General features: G+C 42.7%; 2 protein-coding genes across 8 annotated transcripts in view; one reads left to right on the forward strand and one right to left on the reverse strand.

The window, feature by feature from the left end:
* The window catches only part of PTS (6-pyruvoyltetrahydropterin synthase), a 119,132-nt gene that overhangs the window by 13,662 nt on the left and 82,496 nt on the right, over positions 1–22,974 (forward strand). The window lies entirely within an intron of this gene.
* PLET1 (placenta expressed transcript 1) lies at positions 11,357–21,259 on the reverse strand. Its single transcript, XM_030842156.3, has 4 exons — positions 21,076–21,259; positions 17,345–17,546; positions 13,832–13,893; positions 11,357–11,847 (listed from the first exon to the last, which is right to left on the reverse strand). Exons 1-4 carry the CDS (start codon positions 21,257–21,259, stop codon positions 11,357–11,359), a joined length of 939 nt encoding a protein of 312 aa, XP_030698016.1.

Raw genomic sequence — 22,974 nt, forward strand, 5'->3', positions numbered from 1 at the left:
ATCCTTTGATCATTATGTTGTATCCCTCCTTATCTCTTGTAACAGTCTTTATTTTAAAATAAAAAGTCTATTTTATCTGATACGAGTATTGCTGCTCCAGCTTTCTTTTTATTTCCATTTGCATGGAATATCTTTTTCCATCCCTTCACTTTCAGTCTGTATGTGTCCCTGGGTCTGAAGTGGGTCTCTTGTAGACAGCATATATATGGGTCTTGTTTTTGTATCTGTTCAGCCAGTCTATGTCTTTTGGTTGGGACATTTAATCCATTTACATTCAAGGTTATTATCTATATGTATGTTCTTATTACCATTTTCTTAATTGTTCTGGGTTTGTTTTTGTGGGTCTTTTTCTCCTCTGTGTTACCTGCCCTGAGAAGTTTCTTTAGCATTTGTTGTAAAGCTGGTTTGGTGGTGCTGAATTCTCTTAGCTTTTGCTTGTCTGAAAAGCTTTTGAGTTTTCCATCAAATATGAATGAGATCCTTGCTGAGTAGAGTAATCTTGGTTGTAGGTTTTCTCTTTTATCACTTTAAGTATATCCTGCCACTCCCTTCTGGCCTGCAGAGTTTCTGCTGAAAAATCAGCTGATAACCTTATGGGGATTTCTTTGTATGTTATTTTTTGTTTTTCCCTTGCTGCTTTTAATACTTTTTCTTTGAATTTAATTTTTGTTAGTTTGATTATGTGTCTTGGTGTGTTTTTCCTAGGGTTTATCCTGTATGGGACTCTCTGAGCTTCCTGAACTTGGGTGACTATTTCCTTCCAGATGTTAGGGACATTTTTGACTATAATCTCTTCAAATATTTTCTCAGACCCTTTCTTTTTCTCTTCTTCTTCTGGGACCCCCTATAATTTGAATGTTGGTGCACTTAGTGTTGTCCCAGAGGTCTCTGAGATTGTTTTCAATTCTTTTTATTCTTTTTCCTTTATTCTGCTCCTGAGCGGTTATTTCCACCATTTTGTCTTCCAGCTCACTTATTCCTTCTTCTGCCTCAGTTATTCTGTTCTTGATTCCTTCTAGTGTATTTTTCATTTCAGTTATTGTGCTGTTCATCTCTGTTTCTTCTTTAGTTCTTCTAGATCTTTGTTAAACATTTCTTGAATTTTCTCAATCCGTGTCTCCATTCTATTTCCAAGATTCTGGATCATCTTTACTATCATTACTCTGAATTCTTTTTTCAGGTAGACTGCCTATTTCCTCTTCATTTATTTGGTCTTGTAGGTTTTTACCTTGTTCCTTCATCTGTGACATATTTTTATGCTGTCTCTTTTTTTTTTTTTTTTTTTAATGAGTGGGACTGTGTTCCTGTCTTACTGGTTGTTTGGCCTGAGGCTTCCAACACTGGAGTTTGTAGGCTATTGAGTAGAGCTGGGTCTTGGTGCTGAGATGAGGAGCTCCATGAGACCTCAGTCTGATGAATATTCCCTGGGGTCTGAGGTTCTCTGTTAATCCAGTGGTTTGGACTCGGAGCTCCCGCTGCAGGAGCTTCGGCCCGACACGTGGCTCGTGAACCAAGATCCTGCAAGCAGCATGGGGCAGCAGGAAAAAAAAGCTAACAGTAACATAGGAAACTAACAGACACGTTAGAAAGAATATAAAAATAAAAATATAGATGAATCAGCAACTAGAAGGTACAACAGTACCACAATAGTAAAAAAAAAAGGAGGAGGGAAAAAAAGGGGTGGGGGAAGGACTTGGCTGTGGAGGGCAGGGCCTAAGCAAGGGTGAGGTTTGGGTGGTGAGTGGGGCCTATGCTTAGGACCCACAGGGCTGGAAAAGGCTGTGGGGGTGGGGCTTAGGCTTAATAGAACAGAAGGGGCCCAGGCGTGCCCCCCACCCCTGGCCTCAGAGGATGGGGGACCTCACCTGGGAGCCCAGCAGGCTTCCTGGGCTCAAGTGGGCACGGCAAATGCCCTCCTCTCCTCTCCTGCTCCTCCAGTGTAGGAGGGCCTCTCCTGCCTGCCTCTCTTTTTCTCCCCTAGGCTTCTTTCCTATGCCCCCAAGGACCCACATGACCTGGAGCGGGCTTTGGAGGGCAGGGGATTGGCCTGGGAGCTCAGCAGGGTACCTGGGCCCGAGCGGGCAGGGCAAACGCCCTCTGCTCCTCTCCTGCTCCTCCTGGAGGACCCCTCCCGCCTTCCTCTCCTGGTCTCCCCGGCCTCCCTCCTATGCCCCCAAGAACCCGTGTGGCATGGAGGGGTCAAGCACAGACTCTTAAAAAAAGGATAGTGTATACATTTCAAGATTTTTTTTTTTTTTTTTTTTTTGCGGTACACGGGCCTCTCACTGCTGCGGCCTCTCCCGTTGCGGAGCACAGGCTCCGGACGCGCAGGCTCAGCGGCCATGGCTCATGGGCCCAGCCGCTTCGCGGCATGTGGAATCTTCCCAGACCGGGGCACGAACCCGTGTCCCCTGCATTGGCAGGCGGACTCTCAACCACTGCGCCACCAGGGAAGCCCTCAAGATTTTTTAATACCACATTATGCAGATCTGATATCATATTAGAAAAACATCATTTTTTTAATAGTAACAGGGACACTCCAGGTGTTTGTTGTTCATGAGTTGCTTCAAGAGAACATTTTTTTTCCTACTTGCTCTCCTTAGGAAAGTGAGAATTCTGTTTGTGTACCTACTGTCTGTCTGTCTGTCTATTTAGTGAATGAGTGAGTGAGTAGATGAGTGAAGGACCAAAGATAGGATATAGATGATTTCTTCTAAGTCTCCCTAGAACCTGCTATCAGAGACTTTAGTAAGCTCTATTTTATTATTGCTTTACTTTTTGGTTTTTTCACTACTCTGATACCTTGTGGGCAAAATTATTCTAAGCAGAGTATCTGGTAAATAGTACTCAATAATTTTCACTGATTAAATAAATGAATGGCGTAATGGTAGAAACTGCTCAAATTTTACAGTGTCTTATACATAGTGGACATTTGGGAAATATTTTTAGAATTGAATAACATGAAAAATTTGAGGCTTGAGTTCTAGTCCAAGTGCCATTACTGCTCACTTGTGTCACTTTCATATCAGAGCCTTAGTTCTCCAAAATGAATGTTGGACAGATGTTTTCTGAAGTTGCTTCTGCCTGTTTTTAGATTTTGTATCTCGATGACTTTAAATACCAAATGAGTAAATATTAATTTAGAGAAGGGAAAAATTGTTATGGGGTGGTTAGGTTTGGAAAAGCTTAGTGTGGACAAGGTTAGTCCTGAATGGTGTTTAAAGTGATGGGACAGGGAGGGTGTTGGTTTAGAATTCAGGAGAAAAGGGGAGAAAATACTGAAAGGGTAAAATTTCATAAGTGAGATTACCAGGGTGGGAGTGTACAAAGTATATTTGGGATATAATGAGTAGATTAATCTTAATAGAATGGTGATGCTGTGTGAGAGAGCCATGGGAAGTTAGCTTGGAAATACAGGATGCAGACAGCCTAGAGAGCCTTAATTATTTGTTTGATTTTTATTCTTTAAGGGTGTTGATGAAAATAATCAATAAACAGTCTATAATAGGAATAGGAAAGAGGTTTATTTGAGCCAAACTGAGGACTATAGTCCAGAAGACAGTCTCTCAGATAACTCTGAGGAACTGCTCAAAGCACAGTTTTGTGTCTTGTCAGAACAGAGAATGTCAAACAAGTCGGGGATACATTCCTTCAACGTTTGAAAAAAACCAGATCAGCATGTACATAGCGAGTCAGTATGGCCTTGGCACCTGAGAAGGGAGTCTTATCGAAGGAGTACCAGCATTGGCGTCCCAGGAAGGGAGGCATTTAATCTTTATTTTTAATATGGCTGTTCTTTACACTTCTGGTCACCATGCCCTTTTCCTTTAATAATTAAAGCAGATGGACAGTGCAGGTTTGGTAAGCCACAAACAGTCTATTTTAGTTAGCAATAACATTTGAGTTAACTCATGTATAAGCCAGAATGACTTCCCCATACCTCAATATGTGAAATTTTTTTTTTTTTACCCAGGGGTAAGGAGCTGTTGAAGTTTTATTTGCTTGCTTTTTAAGGAAGATAGCCAGCTGCACAAAGGGAAGCAAAGAAACCAGTTGCGAAGTCATTACAGGAATCTAGACAGGAGGTGACGGTGTCATGCGTGTGGTGGCGGCAGTGAAGATAGAGTGATGGGAAGGGAAATGGAGCTGATGTCACGCGGCCCTTGCTGTGGTGTCAGGCATTTTGCTAATACTTTTTATGTTACATCACTTTATCCTTATAACCACTCTGCGGGGTGAGCATACTACTTACCTACTGCTGCATGACACATTATTCCAAACCTAGGGGCTTAAAACAGCATTTATTAAACATTTATTACATATATTAAACATTTATTATTTCACATTTTTAATGTGCCAGAAATCTGGATGTGGCGTAGCTAGGACCTCTGGCTTAGAGTCGCTCACAAGGCTGCAGGCATCTCAAGGCTTGACTGGGAAGGATCAGCCTCCTTGCTCACTTGTGTGGTTGATAGCAGGATTCAGTTCCTCACTGGTTGTTGGAGTTAGGCCTCCATTCCTGCCTTCCTTTCTTGCCATGTAGGCCTTTTCATAGAGCAGCTTCCTTCATCAGAGTGAGCGAGGGAGAGTGCCAGTGAGAGTGAGAGGAGGGGGGCGAGGAGGGAGGGAGAAAAGTGGGGTGTGTGTGAGTGAGAACATGAGCGTTAGCAGGATGGAAGCCACAGCCTGGTAACCTAATCACTTTTCTGTTTGTTGTTCCTTAGAAGCAAGTCACCAGATCCGTCCCACACTCAAGGGGAGGGGATTAAACATATTCTAGTGTGTAAAGTGATATGGAGAATAGCAGGAGATGAGGCTGGAGAGGTAGGCAGGGAGTGTGTAGCATGCCCTTTTTGACCCCAGGGGAGTAAAGCACATTTCATTTTGCAAGAGTGAAAAAGATCTATGATAAGTGTCCGTTTTGTTTTTTAAACTGCAAACTTTTACATTCCTCCTGGAAATGGAATTATCTTAAAGACGGGAAACAGATTGTGCTCATTTTGCTTTTGTTATGTCTGGGATATTTCTAGCCTCCCTTGCACATAGAAAAATCATTGTTAGTTTCACGCAATTTAACTTTATAACAAGATTCTGTTGCAAGACAGACATTTTGGAAAATGCCCCAGATAAACACTATCTCTGCATAGCTACTGAGAGAACTGCTATCACCATAAAAGAAAAGTAGGGGAAAGTGATTCTTGCACTGGAAGATTTTCAAAGCAGCAGTTATGCTTTCATCAGTTAGTTTGCTTCCTTCAAAATCCACCCACCCACTCCTACCAGTATTCTGTCACCATCTAGACAGAAGTATTAATCATTAAAAAAGAGAATTAGAATTCCTTTCCCTTTTCTTTCCTGGTTGTTGGCTAAAGAAGTGACATCTCAGGCATGTATTCTTAAAGATGCCCAAGAAACAAGTCATCGGTACTTAAGCCCAGGTTCACCCTCATACAACCAGTTTACTAGTCAATGAAAAATCCCAATTTAGTATGATAAGAAGTATGAACTAAATTTAAAAACCCTTTTTTACTTTTCACAAATATCTTAATAAATGTGAGTGCTATGGCTGGGGACAACCTGAAGAAATAGAACTAGTGTTGGCCTTTACCTTTTAAAGTTTTTGTTTGCACAGATAGAACCGCATATGGGTGGTTGGGTGTCTTGTGGACATCTCAAACTTAACACTTCCAAAACTGAATTTCTGATTTCTCCTTCAGAATCTTCTTTTACTAGTTCCCTAAAAATACTCATGGGAATGAGTATGGACCACCATCCATTCATTTTTTTCAAGCCAGAAATCTGGAAGTTGTCCTTGATTCCCACTCCCCCTTTTCACTTCTTACCTCCAATCTATCAGAAAGTTCTACCTCTAAATAAACAATGATTTTTGCCTCTCTCTCTCCATTTCCAATGTCACCACGGCAGTCCGGATTGCCACCATTTGTTTGCCTGGATTTCTGACATGGCCTCTTAACTGGTGTCCTGCTCCACTTTGGTTCTCTTCCACACTGTCATCCCCCTCATCCCCCATCCTTGAGAGCTTCCTCTTGTTTTTAAAATACAATCCAAACTCCTGACATTGGCCTGCCAAGCCCCTTATGATCCAGTCACTGCCTACTTCCCCAGCCTTAAAATGATCACTGTGTTTTTGTCACATTGGCCTTTGCTCATCCTAATGAACACTCACTTCATTCGTGCCTCAGGATCTTTTTTTTTTTGTAAGCGAGAGAAAAACTTATTAATTGCAGCAAGTAGGGAGAACACCGGGGATCTTTCCCAAAGCAGTGTCTCTCAGGAGCTTTGTGTTTACTTCCCTTCTGCCTAGAATGTTGCCCCAACCATTGCCCCTGGCCCATTCCTCATTCCTTTCATAAAACCTAATTGTTCTTCAGATCCCACCCTAAATATCACCCTCTTGAAGGCTTCCTTGGTCACCCTGTATAGGTAGAAATCCTCTGTTATTTTCTATCATAATACCTATACAGTGCCCTTTCTTGCAGTTTTAAAATTACATATATGTTTCCTTTTGTCTTATTTATTTGCTTGTTAGTTTATTGTCTATACTCACCTCGAGGATGTCAACTTCATGAGGACCAGAGCCCTGTCTTATTCATTGTTTCCCCAGGACCTAGCCTAGTGCCTCCTACAGAGCAGGTGCTGAATAATTATTGCATGTATGAAAGTGCCCGAAAGTAAAGAACTGGTTGAAACTGGTTTGGTAAAAATTTTGAGATTTAACACCAAAACGTCTTTTTTTAATTGAAGTGTAGTTGATTTACAATGTTTAACACCAAACTTTAAAGTATACTTCAGATAGGTGTTATTTTTTACATGCTTCAGCTTAGAGAACAACCACTGCAATATGAAATAAAATCCCGTCTTCCTCCAAACTTGTTCGTCTGGCTAACTTTATCTTCGTGGGGATTTTCCATTTCCATTTGTGGGTAAAATTTGTCTTAGTCCTCAACTACTAATTTAAGCACAGATAAGCTAGAATTCTGAATCACGGGTCTTTTAGTAAATTGCTGTCCTTATGACCACACCATCATTTGTTAGCAGCGCTCACTCAGGGGCTCACTAAGGTACTCCCTTTATGGCAGGACAGACAATGAAGATTGGTGGGTAGTTCCTGTCCCAGCTTGTGGAGAGTGGATTTACCCCAGGCAGAGAGGCCTCAGCTGGTCTTGCAAAGAATGCCTTTTATCATTCCATCTGTTTAGCCCCTAGGAGCAGGGTTCCTTGTAGAGTGTAGATCTAACAGATCGGTGGCAACACTGAGGCAATATGTGTTTTTCAGCAAACTAGGGCTCAATTTGTTGCCATAATAACTTTCAGTAATTCCCAAAGAACTAGGGGGAACGTCAAGGTTCCTTTCTTGAAGGAGAAAACTGTTTAGAAAAGAAAAAATGCAGCCTAACCAGGTGTGGGGTGTGACGTCTTCCACCTTCGTTTGAAGTTGTGTTGATGTCTGTGTAGTTAACTAACAAGTTTTTGGCGTTTATTGGCTTATTGTAAATTAGCATTATGTCAGTCACAATGTGTCCAGTATCTCAGTCATCAGGCCCTTTAAGGTAGGAGTCAGCTCCAGTTTACTAAAAGGAATCTGGGGTTTCAGTAGATTGAGAGCTGGGATTTGAACCTAGGTTTGTGTGGCTTAAAAAAAAAAAAAAAGAAAAAAGAAAAAAACCCCGACTCAACAATTATAATAACTATTTCAAAAAATATCCCAAGCTCTTTAAATATGCTTTGTCTACACATTTTATTTTCGCCAAAGTCTTTTTGAGTTTGTTGGACTCAAGCATCTGAGTCTGAAGTTATTTTTACATATAGGTTATATATGTATGCATCGATAAATAAGCAGGTATTTTTGCATATGTTACATTATTTCCCGGTTATATTAGCTATATACATTTAACTTTATCTATATATGGATATAACTTACATAAAAGCAGGGTGGGATGGTACATATGTCCTGGTTTCACTGCTGTGCCACATTCAGAGAAATACAGCCCAGCAATCAGAATTAAAATAATTCTGATATTCACTTGTATCTCTTGAACGACATTGCCAGAACTGGTTTGTAACCAAGAGTAGTGCTTGGGAAACGCCTCGCCTCTCCTTTCAGTCCACAGAGGCTCCAAAGCTTCTTTCTATCTCAGCCCACACAATACTCAACCCAAACTTTGCCTTTGCTTCCTCTTCTCCCACCCTCTCCCTTGTCCCAGCTCTCTATTATGTAGAATAATTTAACCCCTTTACTCATTATTTAGATTCTTTACGAGAGAGCCTAGGAGCTGACCCAGAAAGCCAGAAGACATTCTACTTAGAATCCTGAGGGGTGGAGGTGAAGGTGGGGCTGGAGGGAGAAAGACGGTGAAAAGTCAGACATTAGCCATTTCTTACAACAGTTACAAATGAGAAATTTTAGTCCTTGTTAGGGCACCATTTTATTTGTATATATTTATATTATATATATATATATATATATAGCATTGAAATGCTTGGCTTACTTGTACATCAGTGTATCGTTCGTGGTGCCTTTTTAAAGCATTAAATAATTATATAGTGTTTAACTTTGTGCCAGGTGCTGTTCTGGGTGCTTTATATATATTAACTGATTTAATTTCTACAACAGCCAATAGGTAGCTACTATTTTTCTCCCTATTTTACAAATGAAGAAACCAAGGTACACAGAAGTTAAGTAACTTATACGAGGTCTTATACCTTATAAGGTAACTTATAAGGGGTAAAATAAAATGAAATTGAACCCTGCAGTCTGGCTTCAGAATTTATCCTTTAAGACAATTGCCAAAACTACCTCTCATGAAATAATAAAGTTTACTGAAAGTTTTCAACACTTACTTTAAAAAATAACTTGGGGGTTGATAGACCATAAGATACTGTCTACATTTTCTCCCTGTTCTGAGTCTTTTTCTTGCTCTGAATGGTCGGTATTGTAGTTGGACTACAATACCAGGTATTGTGTTGACCAGGTCTGGAACCTTTCTGGTGTGTGAAAAATCTTTGAGGTAACGGGATTTGGAAGACATTAATTTTCTTTTCTACTTTCTCAGAATGAATTATCACTTCCCTTACAATGGGTAGGCAGTTGCTGTTTCTGACACAGAATAGGAATGCATTGAATTTACAAAACACGAAGCTGCAAACAAGAAAACCCACAAGTGGAAGAACAAGATTGGGCAAGGGAGTATGGGAGCGATAAATAGTCTGTCTCTTGTCTGTGCATGAGGTGCATGCAGCCTGTGGGCTTCCTTGCCATTGCTTGTGTGCCTTTTTTTTTGTTTTGGTCTATCACTTCCCATTAGTCAAGATCAGGATTAGCTGTCCCTGAGACTGTGAAGCTACATACTTCTTTAGCCCTTTATTCTTCTTCTGCTACTCACTGCGCTTGCCACTTACTGGATTCACTTAAGGAGTGACCAAGGATGGCAAATATTTGGAGCCTGTTCTGCTTCAATTCCTGCCTCCTGAGCCCAAGGAAGATATCACTAATTGAATATGAAGTATTTTTGAACCTGGATTTTGCTTCGGAATCCTTCTCAACAGTGCCCTTAGGGTGTCCTGGTTAAAGTGCAGGCTCTAAAGTGGTACAGACCACTCTTCAAAACCCACTAGCTTCACTGTGTATTCACTGATTGACTTTGGGCAAATTATTTCTCTCTCTCTGCCTGTCATCCTCTGTAAAATGGCTATATCTCATAGGGTTGTTGTGAGGATTAAGTGAGATGACGCATATAAAGTGCTGAGTATAGCGCCTGGCAGATACCTATAGTGGCTACCAAGTGACATCACAGAAAATTGTGGAGTCAGGAGTGCCAAGAATTGGTCCCTCCACTGAAGCAGCCATTAAACTGGCAAAATCTGTCAGGGTCAACTTGTTCCGAACTCTAGACTCTAAAAAAAAAAAAAAAAAAAACTTGTAGTTGTTAGGGGAATGCTTAATGAGGAAAGAGGCTGCTAAATTTTGACATACGTGAAAATCTGTCAGGTCACTGGCTGACCACTGAGAGAACAGAAGAGAGACTTCAGTGACCACTTTCAACGAGGAACGCAGTCGTTGCAAAACTAGTTTAGAAAAGTTACTAGACAAATGGATGGTTGCAGCCCTCAACAAGCAACAACAGCATACCCTGATGAGAAGGGAGAATATGATTTCCAGAGTCACCATTATAATATTGAAAATGTTAAGTTTTCAACAAAAATTAGACATACAAAATAGGAAAGTATGGCCTATTCACAGGGAGAAAGAAGAAATTGACAGAAACTGTCCCTGAGGAAGGCCAGCTGCAAGTTGGCATCCAGTCACTGAATGTTGGCATACTGGAATTTAGCATAACTATTAAAAGAAAACGCAGTTGCTTATTACGGGAAATACCATACTTACTTTTGGTTTATATTGTATTATGTATTATGTATTGTATTATGTATATTGTATTATGAGTATTATAAATATTTTGCCCATTTCTCTTAGTGGAAGTTACCATTAGGGGGAAAATGACTAGTTTGCACCTGAGAAAAATTAAAATTGAGAAAATTTTACTTTTATATCTGGCCTTAAAATATACACACTCTCACCATCCCACTGATTTAAAAAAAAAATTTTATTGGAGTATAGTTGATTTACAATGTTATGTTAGTTTCAGGTGTACGGCAAAGTGAATCAGTTTTACATATACATGTATCCACTCTTTTTTAGATTCTTTTCCCATATAGGCCATTACAGAGCATTGAGTAGTGTTCCCTGTGCTATACAGTAGGTCCTTATTAGTTACCTATTTTATATCCATTGATTTTTAAATGCTCACATAAATGAATAAAATTAGATGACATTTTCTGTATTTTAAGTTAATCACTCATTAAAGACATATTTGAATTTAACACATTCATTATTCTTGCTTGAAGCATAGCGTATTTGGTATGACAGAAAATAATGCCTTTATACCATAATCTTTCCCTATCCTTGGCTACTCAGACATGGTACATTCTTATTTTCTTTTCCTTCAAATACTACTGGCGTTGCATCTAAACAAAAGTTTAGACTGACTGCGGAATTGGCTGTCAACATGTTAAATTAAGGGCCAGAATTCCAAGTTACACCCAGACCAGGTTACAAAAAGCCTAATTTGTGTCCTGAGAGATCCAGTTGAACAGCAGTGAGCAGACTGGCTACCCTCCACTAAGTGACCCTCAGGTCTCCGTTTGGGTCTGAAGCAGTGGCAGTAGAGTTGTACCCTGAGAACGCAGAGTCTTCATTCACACAGGTCAGAGCCCTGTCTTGGGACTGAACATAGAAGGATGCAGTGGAGGCAGAAGCAATTGTTCCCCCAGCTTCCTTCTAGAAGAGGAGTTTGCTGGTGAGAAAGACGAGCAGGATCTGAATGGCATCTCTCATGGGGCTGAGGAAGGCTCTGTTGGCCAAGCTTTTGGCTGTGGTTTGGGTTGTGGTTAATTTATGGGTTGTGGTTATTTTGTGGATTGTGGTTAGTTCCTGGGCCGGGGTTGTGGTTAGTTTGTGGGTCAGGGTTGTGGTTAGTTTGTGGGTCGGGGTTGTGGCTAGTTTGTGAGTCAGGGTTGTGGTTAGTTTGTGGGTCGGGGTTGTGGCTAGTTTGTGGGTCGGGGTTGTGGTTGGTTTGTGGGTCGGGGTTGTGGCTAGTTTGTGGGTCGGGGTTGTGGCTAGTTTGTGGGTCGGGGTTGTGTTTAGTTTGTGGATCGGGCTTGTGTTTAGTTTGTGGGTTGGGGTTGTGGTTAGCTTGTGGGTTGGGATTGGGGTTGTGGCTGTGGTTGGCTTGATTGTGGAGATCTTGGTGGTCAAGTCTGAGGTTGTCCCTGGAAAAAAAAATGGCATCAGGATCTCTTTTGGGTGGCGAGTAGGCACTAGAGAAACGAGGCTAATGTGATGGAATGCTGGAGCCAGAGTTCATGGGCAGAATTCAGTGAACACTTCACAAGGGCCAAGTGTATTTAGAGGAGGGGAAATTAGGGGTACAGAATGTTAACAAAAAATAAGAAACACTCTGACCTTAAGACCTATGGAAGAAGGAATTTATACTGAACTTACATAACTATTGAATTTGCTGTTGGGAAGGTAGTCTGCCTTCAAATGTCCTCATGTCCTTAATATTATATTTGCTCAATCAGTGCAAATATGATCCAGAGTGGTACAATTTTATTTTATTATTTTTGCTAATTTCAAAGTTTCCATGTAAAGGTTATAAGAACTAGACACCATCCAGACTTGAGGGTGGCTGACTCGGCTTTAAAGGAAGTGGAAGGAGGCCCTGTCCAAATGCTTGAATCCCTTTTTGTGGTGTCTGAGGCATTGGTCATTTTCACAGGCATTGATCTGACCACACGTTGGTTCTCTGAGGTTGCTTTGCAGAGAAGCAGAGAAAGCCAGGCCTACACCCCTGGGCGGTTGTCTGATCCTGAAAAACTGGAGCTTGGCAATGATACTTCCAAGGATCTGAGTGAACCACAGAGGGGACTATAAGGACGAAGAAGGGAAATGCAAAGCAGTTTGCGCAGACCTGTACATTCTGCCCACTTGCAGGGTGCCTTCCAGCTCTGTGGCATTGTCTTATCTCATTTAGCATTTCCTCAGGGCAAATGTTTCTCTAGGACACCACTGAGCCCAAAGTCTGAACAGAACCGCTTTCTTCTCCTTTTTTAAAATCTGGATTTTATTAGCATGGAGCTAAGGAGTCCTGACTAGAGACAAATTTTTTTTTTTTTCCTTTCCTAGCATGTATACGAGTGTTCATTTCAAAAATGTCCTGGAGAAAGAAAATAACATCCCAAACTTTTCACAGAGGGGAAACCACCAAGGAAACAGTTAAGGCTTTCATATAATAGTTTCATTAGGCATAATCACTTTAATATTGGTTGTTGAAGATAGATATGCCTTTGATCACATTTGCAATGCTTGACTGACCCGAAAATGGGCAGCGTACTAGATGCATTTCAGTGTTTGGGGGCTCACGAGGAAGACCTGTTATCTGGACACTGAGAAAGACTAATATTACTTGTTCTTGGTTGAAGCTTGTATTTAAAAACTTCATTTTAAAAAAAAGATTGTCTTTCTAGTTTTAAAGTAAGTTTAAGAAAAGTCGAGAAAAGTATAAGATGTGGAATTTGAGTCCTCGTTTTGCCATTTACTTTCTGTGTGGCCTTGGGCAAATTACCTATCTTTTCTGAACCTCAGTTTCTTGAATTTGTTTTTGCTTGCGAGAGAGAGATAAGAGAGAAGGAAGGGTGCAGAGAAGGGAGAAGGGCAGGGAGCCTCAGAATGGTTTGACGTTGAGGACTACAGCCTGGGAAAGGCCAGTGGAAATTCCTGGTGGTTGTGCTGGAGGCCAGAGGCCACTCTGAGAACTAATGAAATTATTGGTTTTCTATGCTATCAACCCTGCTTTGTGCAAATCTCCCTTCTCATCCCTTAAACCCTTCGGTAAAGTCTGCTATACCAATGAAGGCTCTGTGTGAGGTGGTATTCTTGTGAAAATTGAGGAAGGAACCAACTTCCATATCCATGTCTCTGTGGTGTTGAATGGAAACAGCTCTTAAGGAAGCCGGCGTCTGGAGCCACAAGTGACCATGAGAATCGAAGGCCCCTTGGAATTGGCTTTTGTTTTCCACAGGGCACAGGATAAGGGGTTGAGCTAATCTTATGTAGACCTCAGGGTGCTGGGAGACTCAACTGGTACCTGGGTAACGCATGATTAGAAGACTTTTTTCTGGGCACCCACAAGATAATTTTCCGGGCCAATGGATTTCACTGCCAGATATGTAAATAGACTGCAGAGGAACTTACCATTTCTTCTCAGTATCTTAAAAGAAACTCTAGCCACGTTGTGCAAATCGACTGTGAAGACTCTGTGGAGGGAAAATTGATGAGAGATAATGGTGGGGAATTCACAAGCTCAGCTCACATTACTGCCTTCCCAGGGGATCCCAACTTCTTAGTTTCTTTTGTGCTTAAATTCTTTACAGCACAAGTAGCAGATCATTCAGTACTGGTCTGCTGTATACTGTCTTGACCAAGATCTTCCACAGTTTTGCTCCAGACAAGATCATGTCCATCCCTCTCCCCCACCAACACCAGCACCCTGGATTCCCCACAGGCTGGTATACACGGCTGGTCTTTGTTCAGGCTAGTCTTTCTGCTTGTAATACCAGTCCCGGGCACATCTGCCCACAGACTCGACAGTAGCCTCTATGAAATTGTTTCTCCTGGTTGTCATGGACCCAGACAGAGCTCCATCAGAGAGACATGCATGCCCCTCTACTACACTGCCTTGCTGTGAGCCTCTCCCCCGACTGGAGGGCCAGCTCTTCGAGGGCAAGTTCTTTTGTCAACAACGCCTGACATGTAGCGTCATAGGTGCTTAATGTTCATTAAATGACCTGTACAGCTTGGTCTGTTGTTCTGATATCATTGGGTCCATTATTATATCAGTCTCTTGTTCATACATTGAACAATTAATGAGAGTGAAGTACATGCCAGTCACTGTGCTTACTGCTGAGGGAACAGTGGTGAACACAGCAGGCGTGGTTCTTACCCTGGAGACTTTAACCGAATAGTCAACTGACAAGTAAGTGATTGCAACGAAGCAGTGGCAGTGATGAGAGTGAGTAAACAGGGAGCGGAACTTGATCTGGGGGTTCAGGGAGTGCTTTCTGAGGAAGTGCTGTGTAACCTCAATAATTATTTCTGTATAGGCCCTGCCTCCCAACCCACACTGTAAAGTTCGGTGGGCAGGAACCTCTTCATGTTGCCTTTTGTGCGCTACTCAGCGTAGTGGGCTTCCCCCATCATATGTGCTGCTCCCCTCCCCTTGTCAGCCTCGCTGATCAAGGCTGCGTGTGTACATCGTAAACAAGCAGAGAGGCCAGTGCATCACAGCAGGTGCGAGTGAAGAGGGGTCTGGAGACCGCACTGTTGGTGAGAATGTGCTGTTTCCATTGAAGATTGTCACCACCATTTGGTGTTTTATCTGTTGTTGCATGGAGTGTGGAGGCCTTAAGGAGGTGAGATGAAAGGAAAACCATTGCCTCATTAGCCCTGGCCGGCTTCTAAGGAGCTGCTGTCATCGTGAGGCTGGGTTGTAGCACCTCCCTTTGGATTTTAGTCTTGCAGGTCGCTCTGTGGGCATAATAGCACCTCCTCCAGAGCCAGCTAGGTCCGACCAAGCCTGGGCATGGCTGGAGAGGCTGGAGTGACTTGGCAGCATCACCATCACCGCTGTCTACAGAGACTTAGTGGCAGTTCATAGTGGACATGGCCTGATGGTCAGACCTGCCCTTTCAGTACAAAATGGCAGTCTGAAAGTGTAAGGACCTCTCAACATTTGGTTCTTAAAGTGAACTTGAAAATAAATCCCTAGCTGGGAGGGAAGTTTTTTGTTAGAGTCCCCAGGTGGCCTCACCTCAGAATCTGAGTGTGTCCATTTTGTGCAACAGGAGGAAGCCGGTTTTACTGTACAATCATCACACTTTCTGCCAGCAAGCCATTTCCAAAATGAATCTATGTTTTAAAAAATGATTCTCTGTGTCATGGTGAAACCGAGTCTCCCTAAAACTGAGATCCCCTGCTGAGTTTACGATTAACCACTCTCAAAAACTTTATTCTCTTTCTTGTCCCACTCCCCACCCCCATTCCCCTTAGGATTGAAGAGTATCAAAGAAACGGGGGGACTGAAACCAAGCAGGACCCTGGGGAGCCGCCCTAGTACAAAAGCCACTCCGTGTCCCCCCATTTCTTGTTTGTAGAAAAAGGCTTTAGTCTCCTAGACCCTCCTCGAGTTCCAAAGAGCAGACTTAAGCAGTTACTAATTAGGGAAGTGAGGGAATGCAGAAACCAAGGAAAGCAGTCAAGAAATAATACTTCAGTGATAAAACAGAGTCCTAGTTCTCCTCAAGGGATACATATAACAATCTGACACATATCTTTGAGTTGTTCTGCAGAAACTAAGACCCCTGCCCAAGTGGAGGATGGTGACTACATGGTGACCACAAGCACGTAGACCCCAGACTGATTGGAATCAGAAGGTTGATGATTCAGACTCCTGAAGCATCACCCTGTTACCTCACCACCACCAACCAATCAGAAGAAAGTCATGCCCCCTGAAAACTTCACCCCAAATGTGGCCTTTAAAAGACCTTCCCTGAAAGCCATTGGGGAGGCCGGGTCTTCTGAGCATGAGCCACCTGTTCTCCTTGCTTGGTGCCTGCAATAAACGCTGCACTTTCCTTCACCACAACCCGGAGTCAGTAAATTGTCTCTGCTGTTTGGCAGGCGAGTGGACCCAAGTTCAGTTTGGTAACAATGGGGACTGAGTACCCCTCCTCCAGGCTCTTGGCTACTGGCAGCTTCTCTGCACCCCCAGTTTAGCAAGGCCTCCTGGAGGACTGCCCTGGGGGTTGGCAGAGAGGGGAACGCTCAGGTGGCCAGATGGTTTCAAGAGGAGTGTCTTTATTTTTAACTGTTTGCTGCTGCTGCCCCCAACCCTGCCTGGCTCTGGAGTACTGTCTGCCCCAGACTAATAGGAATGAATTGGGTGGGAGTAGGAGGGAATATAGAGAATTTGAAGCAAACTGGGTGCCAGTGACAAGGATTCTTTGCTTGACCAAACTTTAGTCAGGCTCTGGAACCTTCTCCTAGGCCCATCTGTGTACTTCCTTATAAAATCCAGTTTTAGCCAGAATCCTCATAAGTCGGTTTAGCAAGAACCTTCCACCCTTGATATCTGATCACCTTTATTATCTGATTGAATTCCTCATCCTCTACTATCCCCCAGGTGATATCGGATCAGCCTTGGCCTCCCTTAAGCAAGAATCCTGTTAGGTCAGTTTAGCCAGAGCCCCCTTACAGGTCTTGATGTTTCCTCTTAGTGATTTTCCATCCACTGAGCCCTCACCCTGTTCCTGGGCTGTAAATTCCCACTTGCCCATGTTGTATTCAGAGTTGAGACTTGTTCCATATGGAGGTCTCTTTTCTCTTATTGTGATAGTCCTGAATACAATCTGTTTTTGTTCATTCATTCATTAGTTTTGCTTTAACTACTGTCCAGCTCTGGTTTTCTTTAACACCAATTCTTTCTGTTTATGTTGAGCATACCTGGTGTGTGTGTGTGTGTGTGATGTATAAACTTCTACAGATAAAGGTAGGACAAAGAATGGTGAGGCAGAAAAGGAGTACAGCTACTGAATTATCCACATCATATCTGGATTGCATTTTGAGTCCTCTAAAGTCAGTATAAAACTGTACAAACATAATATGAAATTGCAAAAGCCCAAAGCAAATCATATATGGATAGGTTCTTACTGTAGCTCGACTGTAGTTATGTTCATGAAACTAGGAGATACCCATTTTGCCTCGAAGAGCTTGCTGTATCGGCTCTTCATGTGGTACAAGACGCTGCTGCTGCAATACTTGTCAGCTTTTTGCCAGGAGCCAATGAGTGAGTTGTCCTGGTCTATTGCTCGCAGGATCACAGAGGTAATATTTTTATTCACAGGAACTGACACTAGGAGGAAATGAGAAGGAAACAATCAGCCGTCTGTGCAGTAAGACAAGAGATGGGGGTCATGAAATCAAAATTAAGTGTGAAAAAAGAAAGTTACAAGTAGTATGTAAATATAGTGTGGTCCCATTTTTGTGAAATAAGTTGAAAAAAGTCTGGAAGGAAATACATGAAGATATTAACTATGAGGATTTCTTGGTTGTGGGGTTATAGATGGTTTTTATTTTCTTCCTAGTTCTTCTTTGTGTTTTCTAAGTTTTCTACAGGAAAAGGTGAACAAAAGAAGACCTGTACTCTGGCCCTGGTTTTGCTACGTATCAGGGATGAGGTCCTGGCTGACTTTTAACCTCTTGAGCCCTGTTCCTTTCTGCCAGATGAGAGTTCTGCCCTTCTCTCAGGAGGAATGCAGTGTGGGGAGAGAAGGGGTGGATGCATGTGAAAGGGTCAAGCGGACCTCCTGGGAAATGCTTCCAGAAGTAAGGAACTGTTACTGCCAAGTCAAAGCAAAGCCTATTTCCTGGTTCCAGAAATGCTGATGTTCTTGGTCTTTGTTGTTGAGAGTGAGGGAAGGGGGGGCCTCTGAGACCCAGAGGCCCTAATCCAGGTACCTAGTCCAAGTACCTGCCAAAGCCCCAATCCAAGTACCTCTAAGTAAGCACTTAGGGTTCCGTGACCCCCTCCACTCAGGTGAGTCTCACCTGTTGACCTAGCCCAGCGTGTGCCCACAGAGACCCCACTGACACTTGTTAATTCCACCTGTTATTTTCAGCCTTCTGATGTGTAATAGGGAGGGAATTTCAAGAGACTATTTCAGTTTGTCCGTTTCCTCCCTTAGAAGATCCCTTCTGAACAAATTTCTCAATGCTAGGGTCCTCTCAGCCACCCCAACTTATTTTAAAGGCTTCTCCTTTACAAAATAAAGAAAATTGATCTTGCAGCACAATAGGATTAGACAGTCCTGGATCTGAATCCTAGCCCTAACATTTAAGACCAAGTCACTTCACCTCCGATCCTTGGTTTCTTTCCTGTTCATCATTCACTCCACAAATATTTATTGAACGCCCGCTTTGCACTAGGGTTGGTTCTAGGTCTGAGGATAATGACATTATCTCTCATTGTATGGAGATCATGGTACCTTATCTTGAAAGGTTCCTGGGAGACTGAAGAGAAGAATGTAAAGACTTTAATACTGGTGGGTGTTGGATAAGTTGCCGTTGTTATTCTTAGCACGAAACATTTCTCTGTTCTGTTTGTTTTTGCCAGTCAATGTTGCTGATCCAGATCCCCCCGCCCTGAGTTGCTCAGCGAGAACCTGACATTTGTCCTAGATGTGTGTGCATGGTGCTGAGGTGGATGGTGATGAGTGATGGTGTCATCCAGTCATCAAGCCTGTCAGCTCTCCCCTGGGCTTGCCTTTGTCCTTTCTTCTGTTTTCCACCCCACTCTCTGGCTTAAATCTGCCTTTCATCCCTCCTAGTTATCTGTATTATCCAGATTCCTGGCCTCCACAGTCCCCTCCCTCAGGCTTCAGACTGATCAGACTTCCACACTCAACATTTCCATCAGGACACACACCTGTCCAAAACCTTCAAAGTGCTCTTCTAGAGCCTCTAAACGTTTCTGGTTTTATATTTCTGCTTCTGTTGCTTGCAGGACCCAGTGCATGGCTCTTATGATCCTCATAAGAAGCACATGACACGTAGTAGGCATTCAGTGAGCCTTAGTTCCTCTTCTCCTTTCTCTCTGCTCTACCCGGTGCCTCTGTAAATGCTGTGTTGTCCCTCTCATCCAGCACGTTCCCTTTCAAGGGGTCTTATGGATCATCTTTTGATTCTTCTTTCTTCTGTCTTCCTACTTTCACATGGCTCCTCTGCCACCCCCACCTCCAACCCCGCACCCCTTGCATCTTCACAAGATAGGTTTCTTTTTTTTCCATTTCAACAGCAAAATTCTTCACCTCGTGATGTGTTACCTTAAGTCAGAGGTATGAGACCTGACCATCCAGGTCCTGCTCTGTATACAAGGTCACACACATGCCCTCCTGGTCCTCATCTTGAAGCACAAGATTACCCTCCCTGCCCTGTTTAGGACAAGATCTGCTGCCTGAGGGAGTGGGACATAGGGAGACCCACCACAGGTGAGGCACTTAGTGACAGTCCCCAAGAAAAAATAGAAAAAAGGACTAGCCAGGATGAGTGTGTGAAGGCAGGCCATAGTCATTCTCCTGCTGAAGCCTGGAATCTGTAGAGCATGGGTATAGATATCACCCTGGTGTTCTCTGCAAAATTTGGTTAGAGTTCTAAGAGAGGCAGGATAACATGGTAGATGAGTCAGGCTCTGAAGCTGGACGGCTTGGCTAGACAAAGCAGGACAAATCTTGGCTATTATTTAGGTTCAAATGTTAGCTGTGCAACCTACTAGTGACCTTGGGTAAAACTTTAACTTTCCTGTGCTTCAGTTCTCATCTGTAAAATGGGGAAGATAATAGCATTTACCCTTAGAACAGTACTCAGCACACAGTATGACGTCTTAGCTCTCATTACCTTAACCGAGAGGCGTATAGTCTAGTGGTTAAGAGCAGGGTCTCTGAAGCTAGAATGCTTGGGTTCATGTCCCAGGTCCATCATTTAAGCAGCTCTGTGACCTGAGCGAGTCACTAGCATCTCTACCTCTGTTTTCTCATTGACACACAGTAAATGACAACAGTATCTACCTAGTAGGTCATTGTGAGGACTAAATACATTAGTACATGTAAACAGCCATATTAAATTTGTTGTTATTATGAAAGTTATTCGAGAGCACTTGCCTTGACTTGTAGGTTTGACTGATCCCAAAAGGGATGTCTGTAAAATATTTCTAGGCACCTCAAAGAAAAGCACTGGATTAGGAATGAAAAGACCAAGATTCAAGAGGCAGTTCTGCCACTTATTAGTTGTGAGACCCTGAGCAAGTCATTTAACTTCTCTCAGCTTCAGGCTCCTCATTTATCAGGTGGGATAGTAATACTTTCCCTGTCTAGCTCACTAGATTTTCCACCCACAGACTAAAAGTGAACAGCGTCTCCTGGAGTTGTGCCGTATACAATCATCCATGGTGGCATTGTTTCATCAAGTGGATGGGAAAAGACTACAAACTGTGGTGCAATTTTTAATCCCTTAAAATAATAAAAATGCCCCCCCCCAATACAGACTGTTTTAAGTTAAAAAAAAAAAAAAAAGCCCAAATTATTTAAGTGAGAGAACTTGCCGCAGTTGTGCTCTTGCTGGGACTCGGTTAACCTGAGTGTTGGGATGTAATGACTCCCATGGCTCAGGTTCACACAGGGGACATGAAGAAATAGGAAATAGTCCCACCCAACCCATCCTCTCACATGTTCTCATTCTCCCTCTTTCTGCCTCTGTGTCCCAGACGGGTCAAAAACACATGTTTTGTTTGTGTCATTGAGAGCAGGGATGGAGGGGTATGTTCTGCAATTCCGGTTTTATCTACCCTCAGAAAACAGAGGACAGCAGAGGGAATGGCTTCTACTTACCTGTGTAGACTGTATTGCTTTTATAGACGTTTGGGTTGGCATGGATTCCTGAGTAAGTGGCGACAATGACCTTATTGAAGAGCATGCAGTTGCCATTGTGACTTATGCAGCTGGCAGGAGAACACAGCAGTCCAAGGCACAGAAACAGCCCCAGTGGCAGCAGCAGGGACCCGAGGATTGCCATGGTCTTGATCTGTTTGGAAACTACTGGGCCTGAAACTGGGTAAGAGCTACAACTCACCTGTTTATATGCTCTGGGGCTGGAACTTCTGGGTGAGGTCATACATGCAAATCTCCTGCCCACTCCTCCCTAAGATGAACGGGCTTCTGGAATTTGGCCCAAGATATCACCAGGAATGAATCTCCTTGTATCTGTCACCACGACCCTTTGCGAATTCCAGTTTTGCTCATGAAGGGGAATGTACTGATCGTGGTTTTATTTTGCCTCTCATTCACCTCAGCATCTGACATTTGAAGCAAGCTGTGAGGAGGGGTTAATACTGGCAAAGTGAAATTCAGAGTTGAGTAATCATCACCTACCTGTCCTGTTTAGGAACTACACTCTTCTCGCTACAGGAAACTCAGGCATTAAAGCACTTTTCTTCATGGTATATTACGTATCCTTTCCAAGTCTCCTTAATCGAACATGTCTCCTGTCCCAGTTCATTTAGCGACTATCATAGAACTAGAAAGACTGTCCTTCTGGATTTATATTTGTTTCTTTGGAAAGAAACAGCTTTGGTTCACCTTGCTTCTGCCTGACACTTTCCTCTATACTACTGTAGCACAAGGAAACTACTGAAAAAAAATCAGAAAATATGTTTTTTTCATACTGCTTCTCTGATTTTAATTTACTCACTGAAGGAGAAAAGAGGAGAGATGTATTCGGTGTGAGTGGAAAGAAAATGAAAAATGTAGAATTGAATCAAAGAGATATTTATAAATGTTTTTTCAGGAGAAGCACTTACAGAATGGTGGAGTGAGGACCTCTGAAAAACCTACTCCTCCAGAAAAGCAATGAGCAAAAACAGTCTAAATCAACTTTTTCAGAACTCTAGAAATTAAGCAAAGACTTGCAACAATTCAAGGAGCATTTGTTTAAGAAAAATGGCTGAATCTCATTAAACATAGTGAGCATCGAGGCATTTTAACTTTCCCTGTTCCCATCCCTCTTACCCCACCTCTTCAAGTAGCCTTAGAAACCAACAGCCTTGCAACTATGATAGCCATGAAGACCAGCAAACTAGCAGCCAATAGGGAGGGGACAGAATGGGCTTGGAGTGCTCCAAAAAGCTTCATTTCCAGAGAATTGTCCCTATATGACCTGTCTGCAAATTGCCTATGAAGCTGAATTCTCAGGGCTTTCAGAACTTTCTCTGCAAACAGCCTTATTGCTAGGGTATTTGTTGAAAATAATCAGTGGGAAGTTTTTAACATTGCAGCTGTCTGAAGCAGTGGTTGCAACTGGGACTAACAAGGAGCTGAGCACAAAATTTAAAAGAAAAAACTGGGACTGAGATGTTGGTTGGGGGCCTTGGAAAGCTCTGACACATTCCTGGGGATCTAAAAGGTCATCTGCATGTACAGAGCTATGCACATGCCCAGAAAAGATCTGAGAAAGCCCTAATCACTTATCTCTGGCTGACCTTGAGGGTCTATACAAGTAAGAAATGTAGGCAAAGGCTGAGTTGTAAACTGCCTATTTGACCAGTGAAGGCATGCACACAGAGAGGAAGTTGGCAAAGATTGAGAGACTTACTGGTTCAAGACATTTAGGAAATCTCTGTCTATTCATTAGCTGACCACTAAGCTAACTAAGCAGAGACTTCAGTGACCACACATAATAAAGAATACTGACTTTGCAGAATGAATTAATTCAGAAAAGCTGCTAAATAAACA

Source organism: Globicephala melas, chromosome 8 (assembly GCF_963455315.2).
Source record: "Globicephala melas chromosome 8, mGloMel1.2, whole genome shotgun sequence".
NCBI classification, from domain to species: domain Eukaryota; kingdom Metazoa; phylum Chordata; class Mammalia; order Artiodactyla; family Delphinidae; genus Globicephala; species Globicephala melas.

Bases quoted from the DNA above. Each gene is read 5' to 3' on its own strand.
- PLET1 (XM_030842156.3), bottom strand. From the start codon at position 21,259: ATGGCAATCCTCGGGTCCCTGCTGCTGCCACTGGGGCTGTTTCTGTGC. The intron at 17,547-21,075 runs GTAAGTAGAAGC...ATTTCCTCCTAG, and splicing joins AAGCAATACAGTCTACACAG to TGTCAGTTCCTGTGAATAAA. The intron at 11,848-13,831 runs GTAAGTTCCTCT...TTTTTTTTCCAG, and splicing joins TAAGATACTGAGAAGAAATG to GGACAACCTCAGACTTGACC.